Source organism: Pezoporus occidentalis, unplaced genomic scaffold (assembly GCF_034315485.1).
Source record: "Pezoporus occidentalis ecotype Australia unplaced genomic scaffold, CSIRO_AGI_Poc_V1 ctg129, whole genome shotgun sequence".
In the NCBI taxonomy this organism is placed as follows: Eukaryota; Metazoa; Chordata; class Aves; order Psittaciformes; family Psittacidae; genus Pezoporus; species Pezoporus occidentalis.
Window position 1 is genome coordinate 3,628,036 of NW_026913092.1, and position 25,686 is coordinate 3,653,721.

The 25,686-nt window shown below is 34.4% G+C and overlaps 1 protein-coding gene across 15 annotated transcripts in view; it reads right to left on the reverse strand.

Moving 5' to 3' along the window:
* DMD (dystrophin) overlaps positions 1-25,686 on the reverse strand; it is a 1,213,044-nt gene that overhangs the window by 656,663 nt on the left and 530,695 nt on the right. For all 15 annotated transcript variants that reach the window (XM_062608089.1, XM_062608087.1, XM_062608095.1 and 12 more), the window contains 8 exons: positions 23,366-23,479; positions 21,668-21,823; positions 19,404-19,574; positions 17,837-18,019; positions 16,178-16,312; positions 15,265-15,414; positions 8,320-8,481; positions 482-592 (listed from right to left, as the gene is read on the reverse strand). In XM_062608089.1, coding sequence (XP_062464073.1) covers positions 482-592; positions 8,320-8,481; positions 15,265-15,414; positions 16,178-16,312; positions 17,837-18,019; positions 19,404-19,574; positions 21,668-21,823; positions 23,366-23,479 — 1,182 coding nt within the window. The remainder of the gene's footprint in view (positions 1-481; positions 593-8,319; positions 8,482-15,264; positions 15,415-16,177; positions 16,313-17,836; positions 18,020-19,403; positions 19,575-21,667; positions 21,824-23,365; positions 23,480-25,686) is intronic.

The window sequence follows — 25,686 nt, forward strand, 5'->3', positions numbered from 1 at the left end:
TCTTCCCTTGTTATTTCCTTTATCATTATTATTATTGGTGGTAGCAGTAGTGATTTGTGTTATACCTTAGTTACTAAACTGTTCTTATCTCGACCCGTGGGAGTTGCATTCTTTTCGATTCTCCTCTCCGTCCCTCCGAGAGCAGGGGGAGGGCAAGAAAAGGGGGGGAAGTGAGCGAACGAGTTACCTGACTGGGTTTAAACCACGACACAACTGCAGCACATTCAAAACATTTTTTATATGGTCCTCCTACCACTTGTGTACCCTAGAACTTTTCCCAACTAGACACGAAGGATGCAATAGAAAAATAAGCAGTAAGAAGATATGGATGGCATGCTTTATTGACTATAATTTCCTGGCTAGAAAGGAGAACCTAAAACAGAAGAGATACCTTAAGAACACTTCATACTATAGTAATTATACTAGTCATGTTATTTGTTTGCATGATTGGAGGAAAAATTGAGGAAAAAAAATTGCTTACCTGTGCCACATCAATTTGGGAAAGCACTCTTTTGGCAGCATCTTTACCCTGGTTTCGTTTCTTCATTTCTTCCAAACTAATCTCATGGCTTGTTAATTCGGATTGTATTTTCTATTAAAAAATCATGACAGTAATCAGAAGAGATTGAATAAAATACTCATGTTGTTAATATTATTTTGAACAGTTTATTTTGAAAGATATTTAGCAGAAGTATTATTAGAGGAAATTATTCAAAGAACTACCTTGTAAATTATTTCAGTTTATTTTCTCTCAACCGTAATATAATCTTCTCATACTCAAACATATAAAATCAAGATTTTGACATAATCTTGCTAAGGAAAAATTAAATTAAAATTAATTAAATAATTAAATAAATAATTAAAGCCTGACAAAATTGTAGCAAAAAATATCAGGTTTCTTTCTTCTGACGGAAAAAAAACAGTTTTCATTGGGAAGAAAATTAAAAATTAATCATAGAAAAGAAAAATACAAATAGGAAAGTGATTTGCTTCTCACTTCTTATTTCTTATTACTTTCATAGTATCATCAGGCAAGTTGAGAGAAAACTCATCAAAGTATTTTAAAATTATATCTAAAATAGTACACAATTTCTGACATATTACTGACCAGAATCTACGTTCTGAATCTGTAGATATGCTAACTGAAAAATGACTTATAGTTCATTAATACAGTAACTTAATCAAACACACTCTTTCTGCAAAAACAGTGTGCAATCAAATGATCAGAAGAAAAATATTATCCTTGTTGGTTCACTATAAATCAAAGATAAAAGAAACAATTAACTTAAGCAGCTAGTGCAGTGCAATGGAAAAGAATTCCCATAAAATATATTGATACAACATAATTTATAGTGATTCACTTATTTTTATGTTTAATTTGTTAGAATATGAGAAACTGTTATTAGTAGAATTGCTAGACAAGCACTGCTGAGAACAATTACCCTAAGAAATACAGACAAGGTATGCTCCCACCAGGAAAAATATCTGAGGCCATTACTCCTCAATGCAAAAGTGATTTTACATTCAAACTGGTTGTTGGTTTTTTTGGTTGTTTTTTTTTTTTTTAGGTACACAAAAGCATTTCTCAGATACCCTAAAGACTAGTTTTAAGTTTAAATATATGCACATGCATTTATCTTATATGACAGTAACTTCTAAAATATTAAAACTGTAGTTCAAAAGACTACAAAGAATTATGAAATAAAGACAAGTGGTTTTTAAATTACAATGTGATCCTTTAAAGTTTGATTATAAATAAAAATGAACATAGAGGTACCTGTAATTAAATTTTCATGGGTTATTGAGTAAAAATCTGTTTAGACTGTATGCTGTCTACTTTGTAGGGGTATTACACAGTTATAATGATTTGTATAATATCTTGTATATTACAACACTACATTGAAAGCAGTGTTTTTCAAATCATATTGAAAATGTATTAAAGTAAATTTTAGGAGAAGCTTTATAAAAATACAGAAAACTATTAAGTCATTACAGAATTTAATTGCCAAAATATGAGTCTAAACTATCTAGTACTATTCAGATAAATATTTTAATGAATCAAATCATAAAAGCATAATTACTGACAGAAAGCTGTCCATTTAGATTATTTTTTTCATTTAAAATTATCATAATTGTAAATTTTTTATTTTTCATATTTTGAGTACTTCTTGTCAAGGTTATTTATTGCCAGCTATATCTGGAGCAAGTAATAGAATTTTTCTAAATATGATATTTTAGTTTTGAGAAAACAAAGACTGTCAAATAAAAGGACAATGAAATCAACAACAGAAAGCTTATTTAACAGTTTATTTTGGAGTATTTATTTTCTTCTTGTCTAAGTTTAAAATTTCCCCCTTGAGATGTACAACACTCGGATCAACATGGACCAAACTTTTGGTGGTGACAGCATTAGTTATATCTTGAAGCCAAATATTCCTTGATATCTTGGAAGTCAGAACGGTATATACAAGAAAGAAGCAAGTCTGATGTTTGAAAAATATACTATATCACATCCAGTATTTCAACTATTTGTTTCAGCAACCTCATAGATTAACCTATCTTTTATTATATTTTCATGTTTAATTTGTTCAGCCTCAGAGTCACTCTGGAAATAATATAATTGAACAGTTCGTATCTGAATAGGTCAGAACAGCACAGCACAGCACAGATAAGAGTAGCTTTTAAGTAAGTAGGTATTATGGGACATTGCATGGAGATTATCTTACTTTTTTAAATTACTCTGCAGGAGAGAGATGAAGCATCACCTACTCTTACGTCAAAATGTAGTATTAGAGAGAACAAGGACATTAGAGGAAAGCTTAAAAGAAAAGTTAGTAAGGCTTATAGCAAGAAAAGATTTTTTGCATTTGTCATTTCTGTTAAGAGGCAGAAAGTCCTGAACAGCTGTAAGAGAATTTATAATACTTGCCTACAATGCCCCTTATCAATTTTGACATGATCATTTTGATTTCTTTGTCTATTTTGACTTATGTATTTATTACATCAACTTCTTCTAAACATCCACAAGAAAACACTCATTTTCTTTTTCATTTCAGTTATTCCCACCTCTGTTTTTCTAAGTGGTTCCTGTCTATTTTGCCTTTAAATAAAGAGTATAAACTGTCTTCATTTAATTTCTAAAACACCACAATATAATGTAGTGTATGTAACTAATAAATTCTACCGTACATAAATTACTGTATCCTACAGATTAAAGATTCTCATTTATCATCACTGGCATTTTTTTCAGGAAGTTTATTAGTTTTCAAAACTTGTAATATATATGCACATGCACGTATAAAATAAAATATAAATATATCTAAAATCTAATTATGTTTACAAGGTCATAGGCACGTTGTGCATATTCTTATCAGGACGACTTCTGGAACAAAAATATTTCAGTCCTAAGGGCATGGAATACATTATTTCTTTTAATTACTAGTCTTAATTTTAAAAAGATGAACAGCGAAATGCAGACAATATTACTATATTGACAGCAAAAGCAGAGAATTGGCAGTGCAGCCAGTTCTAGTAAATAACCTTTCCTATCTTGAATCAGAGAAAAGAAAGCCAAAAGAACCAGCATGACTATTTGTCTCATTTGAAAATTGTCACGAACCTAACTGCAATCTCATGGTTCAAGAACAGCATTTAGAAAAAAGGTAATAGGACACATAAACTCTGTAAGTTTATTTCCAACAGAAAATTGAACTGGGAGGCTTGAGTGTATGTCATTTCCCATCAATGCTTGCTGCCATAATCAGAAAATCAGCCATCATATTAAAAAAAAACAAAAAACACAAAAACCCCACAAAAAACAAACAAACAAACAAAAAAACAAAATCTCAAAACAAACAACAAAACCATAAATGAAGAAATGCTGGTCAGTGATATTCAGTCTAACAATGGAGAGATTTTTTTTTGGGGGGGAAAAGTCAAACCCAAACACCCAACCCTCCCTATTTAACTAAAACCCATAATATAAACAGAACTAGTATTGTGGAATAATGGCTGAAAAGACAAGGTTAGATGGAGCGCGCAGCTAACATGCAAACACAGATTTTAGAATGAGTAACACTAAAAGGACTACACTACAAAACCAGCAGACAGTTCCAGCTGATGTAGTATCAGCAGGTTGAAAAAAAGTTCGAAAGACAATATGGAAAACATACTGGTGAAATGCTTTCTCATGGCAGGTCAGAGATACCATTTTCCACCCCAGAACCGGGAAAGACTTCTCATCACTTTTGTCTGCTCCTTAAGAAAGAAGACTGTTGGTTCTGTTTACTTCACAAATGGGGCAAGGTCACAGGACATCCTAATTTCATTTTGCCAGACCTCATTGTATTGTATTAGTTGTCAGAAATTCATAACACAGGGAGGAATAAGTTTGCATTAAATATTGACTATACCACAAAGATCAGAAAGTTAAGTTCTCAAGAGATGGATAAATCCAGAAGAAAGATACAAGCAATACATATATCAACATGTTCTAAAATGGGACAGGGAACCTTGATGTCACTTGAACTTAGAATGAGCAGAAAATAAGTGAAATATTCCCTATGGGTATGCACTGTAATGAGAATGACAAATCTAATAGTCTCAATTTAATTTATAAGGTTCCACAAAAAATAAACATAACAAATTAAAGTTCATTAAATACTGGCAGCAATGAGATTAAGTTACAAGTTGCTAGAATTAACCATTTTTCCTTTTCTTTTATTCTGATTTCTGGATATGAATTTGGAGAGTTGGCTCTCCTGAACTGCAGAGAACAGCTTGTTAGCTCTTCTTGTGTATTAGGTCTTCTGAATTGTATTTCTCTACTACTTATTAGCTAGACTAACAGCTCTCAAGTATGGTGCTCAGTTTACCCTCATTTTTGCTTGTGATTGCTATCAATTCCTAAGGAGTCAGCCTAATGAATGGAAAAAAGAAAACATATAGTGAGCAGTATGGTAAGTTGATCTTCATAAATCAAAAGATCATGTTTTTAATAGGCAAAAAAACATACATAAAACCATTTCAGAACTGTTAGTGGTTACTTTTGAAGACTCTGAAAGGATAAACAAAATACGAGAATAATAGAAAAATGCAGTTGAAGTATCCATCTTCAAAAGCACAAAAAGAATATGCGCAATGAAGTCATGTGTTTGCAGAAATAAAAGAAAAACATATAGAAAACGATGTTATAGCAGGACTGACACACAGGTAAGTCTTAAAAAGAAAGCATACTTAGTTTTGGAAGCCACTCTTGAAGAAAGATTAATTGAAGAGTTCAGACAAGAAAAGCAGAACATCAGAGATATAAACATGATTTACAAGGAAAGACTGATTAGGTAAACACAATATTGTTAACTTATTCTCCACATTGCATTTTACAGAAGTCTACAGGGAGAAAAACATACAATGATTTGTCACATTCAGGTGAGAAGTAAAATAAGTGCCTCTTCTGTCCCATGATACAGGTCCCCCACGTAATTGCTCGAACTAAACAGAAGCACAAAGTGGAGATCCTCTCTCCCTTCAGAAGTTATTTAATAACAAAGCTACAAATGATAATCTGGAAAAAAAGTCATATAAATGTAGTATTTTCAGTATAGATTTATTCACTTCCTGTCAGTTCAAGAGTACTCAAAAAAAAAGACCTCAAGTGTCAAATGATGTCATCAGTGATGAGGACTTAATTCTCTGTATTTTCTTAGTAAATTTAGAGAAATTAAAGAGACTTCAGTTGGGATCATGAGATCAAGCATGCAAAGAAATAATATTTCTTTCTGGAATACTGCTTTAGATTTTACCTCATTGCAGCGTTTCTCATCATTACGCCTTGACAAATCTGAACTGATTTATCTGTGCAGTTGTTATGAGATTGCTTTATCTGAATACAGCATCTTTAGTTATACTCAAAATGACTTGGATGAAGTGGCTCTCTCGCATTAAATTCTCAGTGCCACATGGTGGAGTAAGAAGCACACAGAATTTATACTCAAAAAATGATCCAAAGGAGATCTGTAACAGCACATACATAACTCCCCTTTTGTCAACTCTGAAGAAGCTAAACTGATAATTTCATTTAAAAAGAAGAGCTAAACGTAATATTGTTTTCTCAGATTCATTTCTGATCAGCTGAGCCAAAGACCATTCCTCCTAGCCATGCTCTAAACAGATCTGGATTTCTGAAGCAAACCCTCAACAGCTTTCTGATTATAAATTCTCCCATATGTTCTTTTAGATATGCAACATATACTGCTGAACTGTTTACTAAATCCTTCAGCACGGATAAACTGACCCAAGCCCAGAAACCAACATCACTCACTGAAAGATTCCCATTCCAGCTGTGCAGACACTATTGTAGGGTATCTTATTATAAAAGAGCTATGCCAGCAGAAGCTCCACAGGAGGTACAGCCCTTCAGTATGTGCCTGTCCTATCACCAGTTGGCATGGCCATTCACTAAAGAAATGACCCAGTATATTTACCTGCATAAAACTGATTGTCTATTTCCTTTCCCTCTAAGGATTTTAGAGAACTTTACAACTGAACTTCAGAAAACTTCAGTATTTCCATTAAACTTATTCTGTTGTTAATTAGTTTGTTGCTTTTTATTTTGGTTGTTTGGTTTTTTTAGGTCCCACTGGCATCTTAAAATAAAAACATGAAAGGAAAAAACTCAGCAGCCTCTATACTGTTTTTCCAACACTGGTTATAGTATAACCAGGTAAACTTTACATCAGACAGTAAAATCTCCAGAACAAAGCCAAGTTCTGCAAAAGCACTAAGCTGAAATTCTCCCATGAAAGCATGCTTATTAAGGTTGATTTAGTTTTATGCTACTTCAATTACTGCAGCGCTGAATTGCTTCTCTTTATACAGTCTGGAATCATTGCCAATATTCTACCTGAGGATGCACATATATCAGATGTGTCCATGGGATTTATGAAGCACCAATGAACACTTCTGCAGCGTAAGGGTCCAAATGCACAAGAAAAAGAGCACACTTTCATATTGTTTTTTTTCTAATACATTTTTAACAAATGCTGATGTGTATCCTATTCCATAAAAAACCTGTTTATTTATATTTCAAGGAAAGAAAAAAATAATTCAAGGGAGTCAACTGATAGCTAAAATAGTTTAGGATTCAAACTAAAATAATAATTCACCTGAATCTGATCCTAATCTTATGCTGGCATAAATTGGAAGCAAATAAATTAGAATCCTTTTCCAAGTAAGGCCAAATGCAATATGATTCTGTTCTCTAAATATAACTTTTAAAATTCACACACACACGCATAAAAATACCTGCATGTTCTTATCAACACACATGCTAGAAAAGCAATTGAAAAGTACACCTATCTACCTTTTAATTTTTAATTTAAAAGACATGGAAATCTTTGTTTTCAGAGGAGAGAAAACATGATTTTCAGGTCTACATATATTCAACTCTGAACATATTTCAGATCATCTAAGTGACTTCATACAAGACACCCATTTTTTAGAATGATCTAAGACTATTGAATGCCTCTTCTAAAATCATTCTAAAGCATTTATTTTCAATTTCCCTGTATTCTTTTTTGTTTGTCAGTTTTTCTAATCTGACCTCCTAAATTTAGGTAGAATTTACAGAAAAGTTGTTGTACACAAAATTGTAAACTATTGTACTAGAGATGCTTGGTTTTATTTAATTTATATTCTTACCATTTTAATGAAGTAGTAAAGCAGATGTTACAGAAGAAAGAATGAAATGGTAAAAATTAGAATTAGATGTACGTTTTTATTTCAAAGGCTCAATAAAACACTTCTAAAGAACTGGAAAAGCTGTTTCTGTTAAACTTATATGAGCTGTAAAAACTGAAATATAAGAACATTTATATGCACATCATGAAATAATTAACAATGTTGTCTTTCTTTCTACACAGTATTTAGTAACAATCCCTAGGCCACATAATCAACTTTGTAAAAGAGCCATCTAAGAGTAGTGTAGATGATGAGTTTCTTCTTTCTAGGATGGGAACTGAATTTTAGTTTCATATTATTCATCTTTGTAATTTTAAAATCAATGCATAGTCTTCCATGGCATTTATAGCTCTTTACATGTTCTGGACACCTATATAATATAAATCAGAAGGAAAATATGACTTGACTGGAAGATTAGCTTGAACATGTCAAAGCAACCCTACCTAAAATTTACTTGCACTTTCATACCAATCATATTGCAAATCCTAATTATTAATATGATGCCGAGGGACAACCAAACACTCTTTGGTTGACTGCGAAAACCAGTAAGCACAGGAATACATCGACCTGTATATAACTTACCTGTGCTTCCTGAGGGACCTGTGCTGCATCAACTCTGTCTGCAATGTAGGCTGTTAGCTGTTTGTCAATAACAGCAAGAGACTCCTGGATTAAGCGTAGGGTTTTGTCAGTCTCCTGGGCAGATTGAATACTCTGTTCAAGACTCTTTTGTCTTCTCACAGCCTAAACACAATAACAATGTTATCAATATTCACAGTAATAATCTATATAATACATTTTTAACCACTTCCCCTCCCCCCGCCAAAAAAAAAAAACCCAAACAGGAATCCAAAACAGTACTCCTGACTTGTGCTCATCCACCTTTTTGTATGATAAGTTACGCATCTTTTTTCCACCCATTCAGTTTTTTTCAATAAGAACCAAACAAACAAAGCCCCAGATTGCACGGATAAATTGTAAAAACTGTAGGACCATGAAAATAAACGCGTGCATCGAGGATTTCTATACAAAGTGAAAGCTAGCAAAGCTGTATAATAAAACTATCCTGATAGTGCAGTCTTTCATTCTGAGGCACAGCCTGATCTTATATAATTCAAGAGATTTTGTTTACTGAGAATAGGGTCACTGTCATCACAATCCCATCTGAGACAATCCAGTAAGTGAAAGGGATAAAGACTCTCTTGAGAAGGAGCTCTCTTATATGAAGTATTAATAGCTGTCTGGAACAGAAGCAGTGCCTACTCTGTGGGAAAAAAAAAAAAAAATATAAAAGAGAGGGAGATGGATCCTTGTCTTGCCTTGTCTGTGGACTTGCACAATCTATTATCACTCTAACTATAGTCTTTTTTACTTAGGAATTTCAATCTTCCTTCTCCTCCACCATCAGTGCCACAGTAGATTTCCTACCATCACCTTTTACACAACTCCTTTTTCTGAGAAGGATGCTTTCCCATCAAATGAGCTCACTTTCTGGTTTACCAAATCAGAACAATAAATTCTTCTTCCAAATTGTCCTTGAAACACAGATATATTTAAGCACTTGACATAGCTTTAACTATTATTTGTAACGGTTTAATATGATATTTACCAGGTAATAAATAACCCGGCACTTTCTTTCACCTATCGTTGTACCCACTTGTGGACTCATATTTTAATTAGAATACATCAGAGTTTCTGCTTTATACAAAGAACAAAATAATTACCAACAATCTCATATGCAATACAGTTTTTGTCTGTACAAGCCCAGCCATAATGCTGACCACAGAATACACTTTCTCTGACATGAATCAAAAGAGGAGCGAGAAAGCAATCACCCTTCAAATAACATTGCCTAGTGTCCTGCCATTTTTCAAGTCAAATCACACTTTTTCTCTTTGGTAAGCAGCTATAATTTAATTTGATTTCATACCTATTACAAAACTCTTGCCTTGAACAAAAATATCTCTCAGCAATTCAGAGAGAACATTTGATATATCTACCTTCTTCACAGAGCTCAGATTCTTATACAGCTTCACATTTGACAAATGAAAAAGGTTATTTCTTGTGAGCATTCTTACTAGCTCTTGGACTTAGTTAAAGGATAGGGAACCAACCAGTATGTACCTGTATTTGTGTCTGTAAGCTGCTTTGTGCTATTTCAAAACAGCTGATCAGATAATCTTGAGTTACTGCCAGAAACCTTCTGTGGAACTGAGCAGCTTTACAGACACACGCTGTCAGTGTTAATGGAAGCACCTGATCCATTAAAGTATTATTACCCTATCAGATGAACTATTAAAACAGGGTAACTTTGCAGTACATTACTAAGGCTTGTGACTTAAATGACTTTTACCTTCACCTGATTCGAGATTTTATATTACAATGTTCTCAGTATGTTCAAAGCAGCAGGCTTAAAAACCACAGCTTCCATTTACCTTGGCACACATTACCATTAATTTGTAAGACTGAATAAGATACAGTCACTCCCTACCTTTCCATTTGCATCACTGTACAGTAGATTGGAAGACACATTAGATTAGAAATGGTAAGTAGCGTTTTACAGCCCCCACATAACGGCATTCTCCAGGAAGCCTTTACTGATCTCTTTGGATAAATGGTAGGACTAACCTAAGTGCATAATACATTCATACTGAGGGCTGCAGTGTTCAGATCTCACAATTCAAAATAAGACACTGAGGAAGTTCCATTCTTATTAGTCATTAAAATACATGCCTACACTTTTTGGAGAATTGGACACAAACTGGTGTACATCCTTCTGAAAAACTATATAGCAATACCTGAAGTTTTGAACCTTTGTTACATGCTGACATACATTAAGTACAATTTAGAGCTAGGCACTTGCTTAAGATAAATTTGCTGCGACCTCAGGAGCAGATTGCATACAAACAATGAATTAGTTATCAGCAGAAATTATATTATACCCCTTATAATGCAAGTGGAAAAATTAAACCATTCCCAAACCCACTGATCAAATATTAAAACAGATAAGGAAAGAATTATAACAAACCCTTGCATGAGTGACTTAATTTTTAGGGCTGTATTTGAAGCAAATGTGAAGTCAGATAAATATATATGCATACTTATGATACTTTTATGTACTCACAATGTCAACATGTACACACACACAGACAAAACATTGCTGTTTCAGTGTCCTCAGAGAGAATTTGATTACAGTCTGAGAACCTGTGCAACATTTTGTAACTTCCAAGTGAGGTGAAAGTACATCTTTTCCAAAAACTGTGAACAGTTTAGATGATCTGTTGGCATCAGACCAAGATGTAAATATGGCGGTAGAACAGAGGTATCATTAGGGCTGTGAAAGCAGACCCAAACAGCCAAATGCTGGGAAACAGCTCCTTCACTGTTGTGATGATTTTCTCAGATAGAAATGTGTGCTGCTTTAACTTTTTTGTCTGTATCACATTGGGAACAGACCTCATCCTGCATGCTCACCTAAGTCATGCCTCTACCTGACCCTGTTCAATTCACACAACAAATGTAATAGAAAAAAGTCTTCACAATAATCTTATAAAAGGTACGATACACTTACGTAATGTAAAATATTTCTCCAGTATAAACAGCTGACTCAAAATCCTAATCCTGTGTATTAAGTAGGTCCCTGGCACTGTCACTGTCATTGCAGAATACTTATTGATTCAACCAAAGGGAATGACACAATATGGAGGAGGCTTCTTCCTCTCTTTCAGGAGAAAAGAGAGCTATTGATAGAGATAAGCACTATAGGACTTTACAAAAAGGGGCACACATACTACACACACCTGTGGACTCGAGTTTCAAATTTGTCCCTGAAAGATATACAGATGTGCATGGTGAAAATCTGCATATGCATATTTTTAAGACATGTGAAAGCTGAAAATTTTTATATCTATCATACAAAAATATTTCAATTTATATATTCAGGAATTTTTGTTTGTTTGTTTGTTTTTTTCTTTTTGATCACCTTTTTTTTTTTCCTCTGAAAGATGTTCCTTTGTGGAAGAAATAAATGGTTTAACATAGCAGCATATATATAAATCGGTCTAGGACATAACAGGAAGCTCTAGCTTTGCTATCAGATAAGGCTGAAGGGTTTGGTCTCTAAAGGGAAGCATCTGACAGTTAATTGCTAAATAGAAAATCTCAGGAAAATAACCGTTTAATTATTTCTGAGCCAGTGAAATGTTGACAGATGTCAAGGACAATAACAACAAACAACAAACCTCCTGTTAGACATTATCAGAATGAAAAAGAAAAAATATTTACAGTCTGATTTTTTTTTTTATTAAAATTTCCACAGGTTTTTATAGATTTTTTATTATTAAGCACTACATTTATTTTTTATGATATGGGTATTGCAGAAAACTGTTTACAATTTAACAAAGATTGATGGTAAGTGGCAATGTTGCATATTATCCATCCATATAAAGTGAAAGGCTGCACTGAGAGGCAATCAAATATCAGGAAAGCTGGAGGTGCTCGAACAGTTGCTTATGACTAAGTCATTCTCTGATGTTGAATGTTATAAAGCTGTATTAATAGCCATTACCACTTTTTCCTTAAATAGCACATTTCATGTATTTAATGACATTTGTCGCACATACAGTTAGTAAGATGATCTGTAGAGTTTTGTGGTGAAAACCAAACTGAGTTTTGTTTTTAAGGTGGCACTTGGCAGTTGCACTGTAGAACAAGAACAGAAACTATTGAAAATTATACTGCTTTTACTACAGGGTATATTTATTTAAAATGTAGAAGAAAATTCATTAAGTTACAGCTCATGGAAAGGGGTCTGTTAACAAAGTCAGAAACAGGATAGACTTTTTTTTTTTTCTCAGTTATACTCTCTATTGAGAAATATTACTACTGCAGGGTAACGTTAAAAAGTTAGGAAGCTTTAAAATCGCTTCTTAACTTGTTTAAATTACTTTAAAATTTCACCCAATTCTTGGTATTATAACAGTTGTGCCTGAGATATATTACAACATCACTATATGATTTGCATCAAATTGTTATTGTGTTAATCTCCGCTTCTTGTCTGGAACCAGAGTGGATTAGTCTTTAGGCTAAACTAAAAGCACCTTTTCTAACATTCAAAGCATGCATTTTGGGTCCAGGAAATTTTAACACCCTCCAAGCTGGAACTAATTCTTGTACAAATTCTAGTAATGTTTCACAGTGTTTTTTTTTAACTAAGTGGCTACAAATATTTGACCTTTCACCATAAAATTATATTCATCTTTGATTAACTGTATTCCAAAACTGGAAACTATACCAAGGAGGCCTGATTTATCTCTTTAGAGTATGACTGCATTCAGATAATGCTTCAGAACATATAAAAGCAGTCCTCTTAGCAGTTTTCAAAGTAATCACGTGGAGATGGGACATGAAGAATTCTTTCTCCTCTTGAGAAGAGAATAAAAGAAAAAAATGTGTCAAATGATGAATGTGTGCTTTTTGAAAGAAAGAAAGGGTAATCTTGAGGGGAGTCTTAAAATAAATTAAGAGACAGTCCCCAGTAATAATAATTGAATTTTGTGTAAAACTCATCTGAAAAATAATGTTTTTTATAGTTCTTTGCAAGCATAGCCTCAAGAATATCTGAAGACATTTCTGAAGATTGCTTGGACAGGATGTAAATCACTTTCAGCATTACAGAGGAAGATAGCCACCTGCAATATTACATTGAAGTTCTTCAGGCAACAGTGTTTTTTAGATCCAATATATAGGGTTGTAAGTGAATCAGTCCTTGAAAAGTAAAGATAGGGTATATGTTGCTTATCGATCAGCCCCAGATGTTCAAAGGCAAACTAAACACACTCAGTCTTTGTTAACTAAAGAAGATAAGGCATACAAACGCAAAGCCGTTATCTGCCTTTAAAAATGAATCTCTGCCTCAGTAGCAATGCTGCATTGTCTTGCAGCATCATTTACATGGCAGTGGTTTGGATTGGTTGCTCTATTAGTAACGAATAAATATTTCACATATCAGTTTCTGTCCACATGAGATTATTGTCTTGGTAATTACCTGCACAATTATTCAAGTAAAAATAAATAAATTAACCACAGTAGGACAGCCTATTTGTCTGAAGTAGAAGTGACCTTGAACACAAGCTGAATAGTGTTATGCACCTGCAGTGTATTTTTATGCAAAGAGAGTGTGTGCTGTTTGGATTTCAACAGGGCTATACAAACAGCACAGAATATTCAGTGTCAGGAATCTACAAAAAATAAAGTGTGTGAGATTTCAGTGGAAAAATTAATAAAACATTTTGTTGTAAAAAATATAGAAGCAGGGTGCCTGAGTCACTCGTGATTGGTTTCTTTACAGCTCTTCTATTCATACAGAGATCTCACCTTTGACTACTAAATATCAGATTAAACTTTCAAAGAAGGGAGGGGGCTCCACCCTTCTCTCATGTTGTTTTTTCCTATATTTAAACTAAACTGGAAAGCAATAAATAAATTTAAAATATATTTTGCTTATATAATTATCCAAATTGTCTCCAGAATTTCACACAACATCTTCATGTTGTACTTTCCACATTTAACCCCTGCAGCTGGCATGAATATTGATTTAGTGTGTATTATTGTATTTATTCATTACTCAGAATATTTGAAAATCCTGTTTTTACATGCTAGAAGGCCTCTGTATATTCGCACTTTTAGTTATTGCTGAGCAGTGCTTACACAGTGCCAAGGTCTCCTCTTTTCCACTCCGCACCTCCCAGAGAGCTGGGAAGAGACACAGCCAGGACAGCTGACCTGAACTGACCAAAGAGATATTCTGTACCACACAGAGTCATGATCAATAATAAAAGGTGTGTGGAGTTAAGTTCCTCCAAAACTGCCATTGCTCAGGGACTGGCGGGATATTGATCTCCTGGTGGTGAATGACTGAAAGCATCACTTGCTTTTTACCTTTTCCTCTTTAACTTATTAAATTGTCTTTATCTCTATCCATGAGTTTTCTCACTTTTGCCTTTCCAGTTCTCTCTCCCATCTCCCCACCAGAAGAACTGAGAAAGTAGCTATGTAGTACTTTACTACATATTGGAGTTAGCCCACCACACCTATGCAAAATGTCCACTTTATAGAATTACAGAATGGTTTGGGTTGGGAGGGGCCTTAAAAATCATCTAGTTCCAGCCCTCCTGAACATGGGCAGAGACACCTTTCACTAGACCAGGTTGCTCAAAGCCCCATTCAACCTGGCCTTGAACACTTCCAGGGATGGGGCAGCCAAAGTATCTCTGGGCATCCTCTACCAGTGCCTTGTCACCCTCCCAGTAAAGAATTTTTTCCTATTATCTCTTTTTTTCCAATTTTTCCTAATTTTTTCCTACTACCCTCTTTCATCTTATGGTAGATTTGGATTAGATATTGGGAAAAAAACACTTAAAAATAAGTCTTTGAGTACTGTTTAGGAACTATAACTACAAAATAACTTCTTTAGTTTGCAAGGCTGTCAGCTGTTTAATGGGAGGACAGGTCAACTATTAAATATACCTCCTGCTGAATTTCTTCCCATCGAGTATTAAACTTCTCAAGTTTCTCATTGATCAATTCATCCAAGATTCCACCATCAGTTAAAGTCTGAGCTAATTCCCGAATTTGATTGCGGTTGTCTTCTGGATGTCTCATTAAACGTTCCAAAGACTGGAAAAAGATCAAAACCACAGTCTGTTTATCTTTCTGCAAATTAGGTTCTAGAGGAATCACAATTCACCTTAATAACTTAAGTAAGAAACTTCAAACTTCATACATAGTAAAAGTAGTGAGAAAAATAAAAATATCTATGTCCCTTGTCTTGGCAGTCAATGTTCTGTACTACTTATTACTGAAAACAAATATTTTTCATAAAGTAATAAATTGGGTGTTTGAGTTTAAAAATGTGGACTATGCCCAATAAGTTCAATGGGACTATTTGGGTACTAGACAATAAAAAAAATTGTTTGAGGATCTGAATGGATCAAACTCAACAGCAAGAATGCATTTTCTATGTAACATTTTGTATTTGATCCACTAATAGTTTTAATTTAATTTCTACACATTTGAAATTAATAAAAATTAAGTTCCATGAATAAAAATTACAGAATAATAAACAGAGTTGCAGTGCTAGTTTGCTCTCTCTGAAGTCTTCAACATTTTTTGACTGGCCTAGGTGATGCCACGTTTTTTAATAACATATATTTTGTTGTCACCAATAATTGCCTATGACATCAGGCACAATCATTTAATTACTCTGTTCCACTTTCATAGATCTGAATACAAAACCTTATTTGTTGAATCAACTGAGAACATAGGACTTTCCAAATATTCTGCATCTTGCTCACATGTAATATTAATTGATTGTTTTGAATGCAATGTGATTTAGAATTTATCAGTACAGGTGGTTTGAGATTATTAACATCACACTTACATCCAGAGACTCAGAAATCTCTTCTGCACCTCCCTGGATATTTTCAGTTGCCTTGAGTTTCAGTTCAACCTCATTCAACCATTTATTTTCTGCATCCAAATACGACAATAATTCACGCCAACATGCCCATACCTCCTAATGGAGAAAAAAAAAGTTTATCAAGATTGAAAATCTTCCAGCTTTCAGTCATTAAACTATTGAAAACATTGCATGCTTCATCCCCAAAACAACACGGTTGATATCTGATGGCTATGGTGCCATATGGTTGATTTTCTTCTCAGTATTTATATATTTCATGTAAATATAATATACGCCCAAAACATGTACATTAAACAGAAAAAAAAAACAACATGGAACATAACATGAAAAAGTAAGCACTACTGCAAAATACAACTTGAATTTTCTGTCTCATGTATTTTCCTCTTTATATGCTTTTCTGTAAAATTTTCTTGTAATATATAAATATGCAAGTTATCAGAATTTTTAAACACTCATGTTAGAAGTTTATGCCTTTATTACAAGATGTAGTTAGGTTGCTTATATATTCTGCATATTAATTACTAAAAATACAGGCTCATAAAATGTCTAAAACCACAGCTCTCAAGAATTCTGACTGAAATCTCTATGGAAATTAATTCTGAACCACATTTAGTGCAGTTTATAGACCACTTAAGTACTAGAATACTTAACAATGCTGCAAAATGAAATTATGTTCTTATTCTCTTATCATTGTCTAATATTTTATTTTTACAGTGCCTGAACTGTAACATAGCTAAACCCAACACTTTATACACAAGCAAAACTTTTAAACTCTCCGTAAGTCATCCTTTCATTGTTACATTTTTTGTTTGTAGAAGTTAAAATAATTTTATGGAGATGCATTAGGCTGTTTGTAGATAGTTTCCCAGAGTTCAATTTATCTCATCTAACTTTGGTCCTATCGGATGTTAAGCATCTGGTTTAGAAGGAGGTTATAGAGAGATATTAACAAACAACATCATCAATGATTAGAAGAAATACAGATTACCAGTTTAGACTACACAATTTTCACAGCGAAATTTAGAGGAGATAAATTTTATGCAGGTATATAATTGTCCTGCATGAAGTTAGCTATTGCAAATTAGTTCACAATAAAAATCACACCTAATTCACTGTTACCACTGTATAAAATACAAATACCCCTATGGCAAGAATCTGTAATGGAGTTGGCCAAAACAGCAGCATCAACTCAAAATGCATAAAATATTCACATTGCCAGCAGATCAAATGCCGTTCCCATGCTGAGATAACATCACCAGCTTCAGGCCATTCAACCAAAACCCTCAGCCATGGAAGAAAAAAACTACAGAAACTGTTGATGATGTCACAGGGTTGCTACAGAAGGCAGATGCTTGGCTTAATCTCAAAAAGGGTAGGAAACCTGAGCAGCCATTGTTGCCTCCCACCTAAAAGCTATATCTAAGGCTTTTCTTCTCTAGCATACATGATTCTCAAAAAACATGTCGTATATAACTCATACAATGTGGTATTTCATACATGGTTCATAAAGCAAGGACAGCCTGGGCTACTCATGATCTCATATGATAATACATCTTTGTTCTCTACCTTATTTTTTCAGTTAGAAAGGCTATAAATATAATGACTGACAAGATATCCAACCTCCAAAGTTTTGCACTTTCCATTCAGTCTGCTGCAGAGTCGCTGGTAGCTGGTAATTAGAACATCAAGCTCCTTTTTCAAAGCCTCATGAGCTGCAGGTGGAGCCTTTGCTATAAAATTATTCACAGAATCAGTAATAAGTTTCACTTTCACTTCTTTCTGCATGGCTTCCTCCTTTGCTCTCTGGAAAAAAAAAATAATAAAAAATTAGTCTTGTCTTAACAAGGACACTTATTTCTAATAACTGTCAGAATTCCCTCAGAATTCTGCTGGAAGGAAAAAAAAAACCAAACAACCCCACAACAATAACAACAAAAAACAAGAAAAAAACACAAAAAACAAAAAAACAAGAACCATTTAATTCTCAGACTTTCTGACATAATCTTGAATGCAACCCAAAATCTTTGGGGTTTTTGGTTTTGTTTTTTTTTTTTTTATGTTACAAATTCATGTACCCAGGTTTAAAGGTACCACCACAAGCAGTAAAACAGGAAAAAAAGGAAAATACTTCTGAATGATTTTCCTCTCTGTGACACTGTCATTAACCTGCATTGAAAGAGAAAAGGAGAAAACAATTTTTCTCCAGTGTTCATTTCATATATTTATGAGAACATTGATGTTGATTTCATTCTTTCACTTTACAGAGAGAAAAATCAGCTCTATTATTCACCCCAGTGAACATTAAGCTAACATGAAGAGAGGACAAAGTAAAAAGGAAACATCTTCCTAAACTGCACTTTCTGCATTAGACCCCAGGCAGAAAAGTTTAACAAAGAACAGACATAGGAAATATAAGGATCTGAGAGACACAGAGAATCACAAATGGGTGGCAATTAACAAATCCCACATAATGCAACTGGAACAACCCACCTGCCACCTTTTCCCTGGTTTAGTCTATGTAACCACAACAACTGGTGTTCCCACCTTTCTTCCTCCAACTTTCATACTCTCCCTCGTGTTATGCTGTCTCATTAATAAGATATAGCACTCTCATACCTAATATTGTTTTGTATGAGTGCTTACAGTGGGAGAGTGTCTATGATTGGAGTCACATCACTACCGGAAACAGTGATGGTACACACAGTGTCATCACTATGTACTGGTCTTCACAGGAATTTAAGATGGGAACTTCCTAGCCCAAAACCATTAAACTAAAACCTTGCTCCCAGCAACCTTCTTTCTCTCTGGGTCTGAGGAAGTCCATGAACCAGAATAATTGCAATCACACTTTGATTGCCAGGAAAAGTTTAATAGGTTGTTCTTCCTAGCTGTGGGGAGAAATGGGTTACAAGATGAACAAAGAATTCTGGTCCAGATTTTGCCTGTTATGTAACAGGCTGCAAGCCTTCAGGGAAAGGATCATCAGAAGCAGCTGCAGGGATGCATGACAGATGATCTGATTATCTGCGTAAGTCGAGGTGTCACAGTTTGTACATATCTTTATTCCAGCTGGAAGTACAGAATATTCACCAGAAGTCTATATGAGAGTTGTGTCTAAAACTATACATTTTACCCATTTTATTATGGAGTGCAATGTATACATTTCAGTTTTAGTTCATCTTTTTACCTTCAGTTCCTCAAGAGCATTCTGTAATTCATCAGGTGTTTTATAGTCAAAATCTCTTTCCAGATATTCTTCCTCAGCTTGTGTTATCCATTCATGCATCTCTGACAAATCTTTTCGGAGACTCACAGTTTTATCCAAACCACCTTTTAACGCTGTCTTCTTATCATAGGCCTTTAAGAAAGAAAAGATTATATGGTACTTAAAGCAAGGGTACTGTACTAACTTGACAATACTTTAGCCTGAAAAGAACCAAATTACATCCTATACTAACAATATTGCTGTAATTAGACAGATGTTAACACATAATTAGATGGGTATTAATAATAGGTAATGAAGAAAGTATTACACATGTGTGCATATGTACTTTTTTTTAGCAAATTATTGTTTTGCAGAATGAGTTTTTAATGGTCCTAGATCAAGAATCTGCACCATATGTTAAGTTCATTAGAAAAACAAAAATCTGAGAAAAAACATCACCTAAGGATTTCTAAAATGTAAAAAAAAACAATCACAGGAGACCTTTAAAGTGCATCTAAGGATAAAACAAGAGCTATGAAGGAGCGTGACCAGCAGGTTCAAGGAGGTGATCCTGCCCCTTTACTCTGCTCTCGTGAGACCTCACCTGGAGTATTGTGTGCAATTCTGGTGTCCTCAACATAAAAAGGACATGGAACTGTTGGAACAAGTCCAGAGGAGGGCTGTGAGGATGATCAGGGAGCTGGAGCACCTCCCGTATGAAGATAGGCTGAGGAAGTTGGGGCTGTTCAGCCTGGAGAAGAGAAGGCTGCATGGAGACCTCCTAGCAGCCTTCCAGTATCTGAAGGGGGCCTATAGGGATGCTGGGGAGGGACTCTTCATTAGGGACTGTAGCAATAGGACAAGGGGTAACGGGTTCAAACTTCAACAGGGGAAGTTTAGATTGGCTATAAGGAGGAAATTCTTTCCTGTTAGGGTGGTGAGGCACTGGAATAGGTTGCCCAGGGAGGTTGTGAATGCTCCATCCCTGACAGTGCTCAAGACCTGGTTGGACGAGGCCTTGGGTGATATGATTTAGTGTGAGGCATCCCTGCCCATGGCAGGGGGGTTGGAACTTGTTGATCATAAGGTCCTTTCCAACCCTAACTATTCTATGATTCTATGAAGTCAGATGACCTCCCAACCAGTCTGAATGCAACTTGCTAGAGAATAGGCTGGATGGGGCTTTGAGCAACCTGGTCTAGTGTTAAGCATCCCTGCCCATGGCAGGGGGATGGAACTGGACAATCCTTAAGGTCTTTTCCAACACAAACCACTTTAAGGTTCTATAATTGTATGATTATTTGAAATTTCTCTGAGAAAAGTGCAAAGGTATATAACTTATTAATATAATCAAAATAAGCATTTAAAACCTCCACATTAGTTGGTGCGAAAAGACTACGGGACTGGATCAAATAAATGTCTTACAGGTTTCAAAGATCAACTTTTTTGTTATATATTGATCAGAAAAATATACAGAGGGTATTTTTCATATGTAAAGTGAATAATTATAATTTTAGAGAACATTAGACCACCCAGAAAGGTAATAGTTTGACTGTTATGCAAATATACATTAAAAAGGTAGACGAATGAGTAGAAAAAAGGTAAAATTTTGAACTGTCATAAAGAATAAGAATCCAAACACCACCAAAGAAACAACAGTAATTTTTAACTTCCGTAATCTGTAAAATTATTTATCAGGAATGACTTTAATTAAAATAAAAGAACTATCATTTCCTGTTATGCCACATTCTTATAAATTCATACGATCACTGGAGACTAATTCACACACACACACACATACGTGCACATACTCTTAATTCCAAGTTAGTGAATTCTGGACTCTTCACCTTTAATGTCTTATTTCATATAGAGTAACGACACAAGAGTACAATGATGCAGCAGAAAATGCAACAGTAAATACAGAAATGGATTTTTTTAGCAGATGCCACAATATCAGTTTCAGAAAGCTAGTTTTGCAGGAGCCATAAATTGCTATTACTACCTAAGATATTAGTATATAACTCTGTTATAAAAACAGTATGATATTGTATTATAATATAAATAAATATACTTTACATGTATTGCTACATGCTAAATAAAGTTAAAAAAAAAAATTTATTAATGTGAACCAAACATATCTAAATTCAGTTTCCTATCTACCGGAAATACATTGAAAACAAAATTCTGCTAATGAGAAATTTAATTATTAATTTAAAATTAACTAGTCTCAAAGGAAGACTTGATACCTGTTGGCAAATGTGTTCCCACTGAACATTGAGATCCTTTAGTTCTTTCTCTATTCTGGAAGCAAATTCTGGCTCTGCTTCACTCTTCATTTTCTTCCCAACTTCATTAACACTGTTCAAACTGGGCTGGATTGTCTGGATATCATTTACTAAAGCCTAAAGGAATAACAGAAGATTAGGCAAGCATCATTCACACAAAATTTCAGATATGCTATCCCTATCACAATGTGTCTACACGAGATCCTGCCATTTCTTTGGTCCAGATCTCCATTCAAATGAGTGTAACTAACAGACTTAACTATGAAAATAAAAAAGGAATGAGAGCTGTAATGTGGTAAGCTATGCTATATAAGATAGAGTTCATTTGCAAAATATACAAGTTTCAAATGTTATATATATGCTATTTAGACAAATACACAAATAATGTTATATTACATATATTACAATTTTTACAATGCCTAGATCTTTTATTCACATTTGTGAAAGAGCATCCCATCATAATGATGGAAAATTACTAGTGAAGCCATCTTATTAACTTTCTGCTTTATGTCAGCATTACCTTTGGGTTGGTAATTCATCTGATAACTTCCTTAAAATAATCTGAATGGTAATATTCCTGGGTTATTTCTAGTTATTAGAATTTTATTTTTGGTTGATTATTATTTAAACCTTGAGGGAGTTCTATATTGCCACTTCAATTTCTATTTCCTAAGGCCTTCTTCAGTGCTTCAGATGTTACCTGGGCTTCCTACACAGTGGAAAAGGCTCGAAGTGTTAACACATAAAATATGATCAAGATTTTGGTAGCTTTATTATATATCTGACAGTAATGGCTAATATTTATGCAAAACCTTCATAAATACAGGTGACAGAGTCTAAAGAAGTTACATGTAGTTTACCACTCTGTAGAAGTAAGAATTGTCCTATATAATTTAATTTTTTTATTTAGGTAAGCGATAAGAGAGGAAGCCTGAGAAGCTCATAGCTCTGCAAGATCAGTATGTTTGTTTCATCATATTTACATGTTCTGCTACATCAGAACTTGTAAATTCCACTGAACAGAGACAGGGACTGTCATGGATTACAGGATTCACTGCATTTATACACTCTGCTTGGGACAAGCAGAAGAAGTTGCAAAGCCATGAAGCAGTTATCAATACTTCATAATTCTTCAAAATTCTGCTTGGGAAAAATCCTAGAACTTCTAAGTTTAGTGGAATAAAAAAAACCCCAACATTTATAACACACAATACCTGCAAGTTTTTCCAGTATAGGTAGAAAAGCGTGTAAATCATGTGTAAATAACAGACACAGAAAGAGATGTTCTGGCACAGATTATTCAGTTTACAACAAATAAACATGCAATGTTTGTAAACTCAACAAAGTAAATAAACAGTTATCTTTGAAGGCTACAAACTTACTTGCTGCAAGTACACTGATGTTTTGCTCCACTATGGTCACTCAATGGAGTGACCATAATGATAGGGTCACTCAATGCCTCCTTTCTGTATTGAAGTTTCCCATTTTTTAGCAGAATTATACTTTGAACTCAGGAAATGCAGGAGGTTTAAATACATTGCAGACGGCAATACCCTTACAACATGAATTTATTTTCAGGAACATTAATTAGTTGTGTAACATCTGAGGAGGTTAGACTCACAGAGAAGAATAATTACCAAGCAGGCAGGTAATACTCACTGTACATTGCTCAAGTTGTTTTTCCAGTGCTTCTGAATCACCAAGGGCAGGCCACTCTTCTTTCAGAAAAACATCTACTTCAGCCATCCACTTCTTCAATGTTTTAGTGTCATTCTGTTTATTAAAAAGACATTTTATTACATCACACAGAACCTGACTGGCAATGGTGTAATTCATCCTGGCACTATGACTAAAACTCACCGCAATGTAATTTCTAGATTATTGAACTATCTGAAAAACACAAACACAGCAAACAAGAAAAACCAATTTTACTTGGGATTGTCATCGACTCTTTAGTCTACACTCTGACCATTTCTGCCCAAGTTGGGTGGGCAACTTTCTGGATCTTAAGATTATGCCTTCCAGATATCATTGTGTTTAGATGCTGCACATATGTTCATTGGTTCCTAGTATGGCTTCAGACTACTCATGCATGGCAGATAATTCAGGCTTACCTATCAAATCCTTCACAGCTTCGATCTCAATTTTAGACTTCTTTTGGAAGCTGCATGTTCTACTGCCTATTTCTCTACCAGAACACAAAACAGAAATACTCCCTTACTACTCTGCAAACAAACCAAAACAACCGAATAATTGAAACAGATTCAATTTGGAAACTAAAATATGACTCAATAAGTCATTTCAGAGACTCTCTGTTGCTATTTCTACCACTAGAATATTTGTAATCAATTATTTCTTTCCAGTCCTTAACTAACCCTTGCAATTAATAAAGAAAGCTGAACATCAAATGTTTGAAAAGAGAGAAATTACCAGTTCCAGCAACACAGAATCACAGGATGTTCAGGGTTGGAAAGGATCTTAAGATCACCTAGTTCCAACCCCCCTGCCATGGGCAGGGATGCTTCAACCTAAACCAAATCACCCAAGGCTCTGTCTAACCAGGCCTTGAACACTTTTATAAATAACCTAATACCTTGAAAAATAAAATGAGATTTTAAAAAGGTTATTTAAAATTACTTTAAAATTTCACCTTAGATAAAGATTGACATACACATGTTAAAATAAAAATTGTAAGGGGCAAAACTTTTAAAGGCAAATTGTAAAGGTTTTTTTAATCAAACTGTTTCCATCAACAGCAAAGTACATAGTGATATTATATGCTGAATACAAAATTGAATTAAAGCACTTAAAAGGACATTTCATTAGAATACAAACTGTGCACTAAAATGTGTACAGAAATGCCTTAGCAACTATTAGATATAGACAACAAAAGAGAATGTTTTCCTAGTGTGCTTCATATAACAACAGGCTACTCCGGACATTGAACTGAGTTAATAAAAATAATCATACAGAAACAGTATACTTCAGATTTTCAATTACCAAAACACTGTTGAAGTGTCTATGGTGCATTCCATTATCAGTCAGTAAAAATAGTTCAGAATCATATTTCCATATTTCATTATGAAACTTTAATACCTTTATAAGAATACATTAAGTATAATTCATTAATGCTGCAAAATATAGATGTGATGGGATTCACTTAAAAAGACATCAGTCTCCAGCTACTGATGAAGACTGAATATATGACTTGCATTTTGAATCAGAATGCAAATGTATTTTATTTATTAACACTGATATCATAGTACACCATGTTGACACATTCCATAAACTACAACAGCTAAACCAATAATTTGGAAAATAAGTTATTCAAGGAGTCGAAAAGAAATACTTTTATATTAACTGTGTACTATGGTTACTTCAACATTAACTATAAAGTCTAGGATTTGTACGCAACAGTAGCTCACAGCTTTAAAACACATGCTCTACAGAGCATGGTCATGATGTTCAGGACTTTCTCCTTTCAAGAGCAGTGGGTGAACCTCTAAACCTCTATTCTAAAATTTCAGGGGAAAAAAAGACAAAAGATTGACTTTCTCAAGGAAATTGTACTGCTCTATTTTGTGCAATTGCAAATATTTCATAAAACTATTGATCAAACAGATTTTCAGCTTTCCTGTTTATATAGGGTTTATGTGGCAAGGTTTTGGTAGCAGGCGTGGCCTCTCAGAAGAGGGCAAGTGCTACCCTGTGCTGGACACAGCCAGTTCCAGCTGCCTCCAAGGTACCCACCACAGGATATAGCTTGTTCTATGATCAGCCAATGACAACTAAGTGATAATATAGTTAAGAAAAGGCATAAATACCAGACAGGAAGAAGAGGAGAGAAGTAAGAAACAGCCCTGCAGACACCAAGGTCAGTGAAAAATGAGGGAGAAGAAGTTTCTGGAGCAGAGATGTGGTGCAGACCATGGTGAGGCAGGCTGTCCCCCTGCAGTCCATGGGAGTCCATAGTGGAGCAG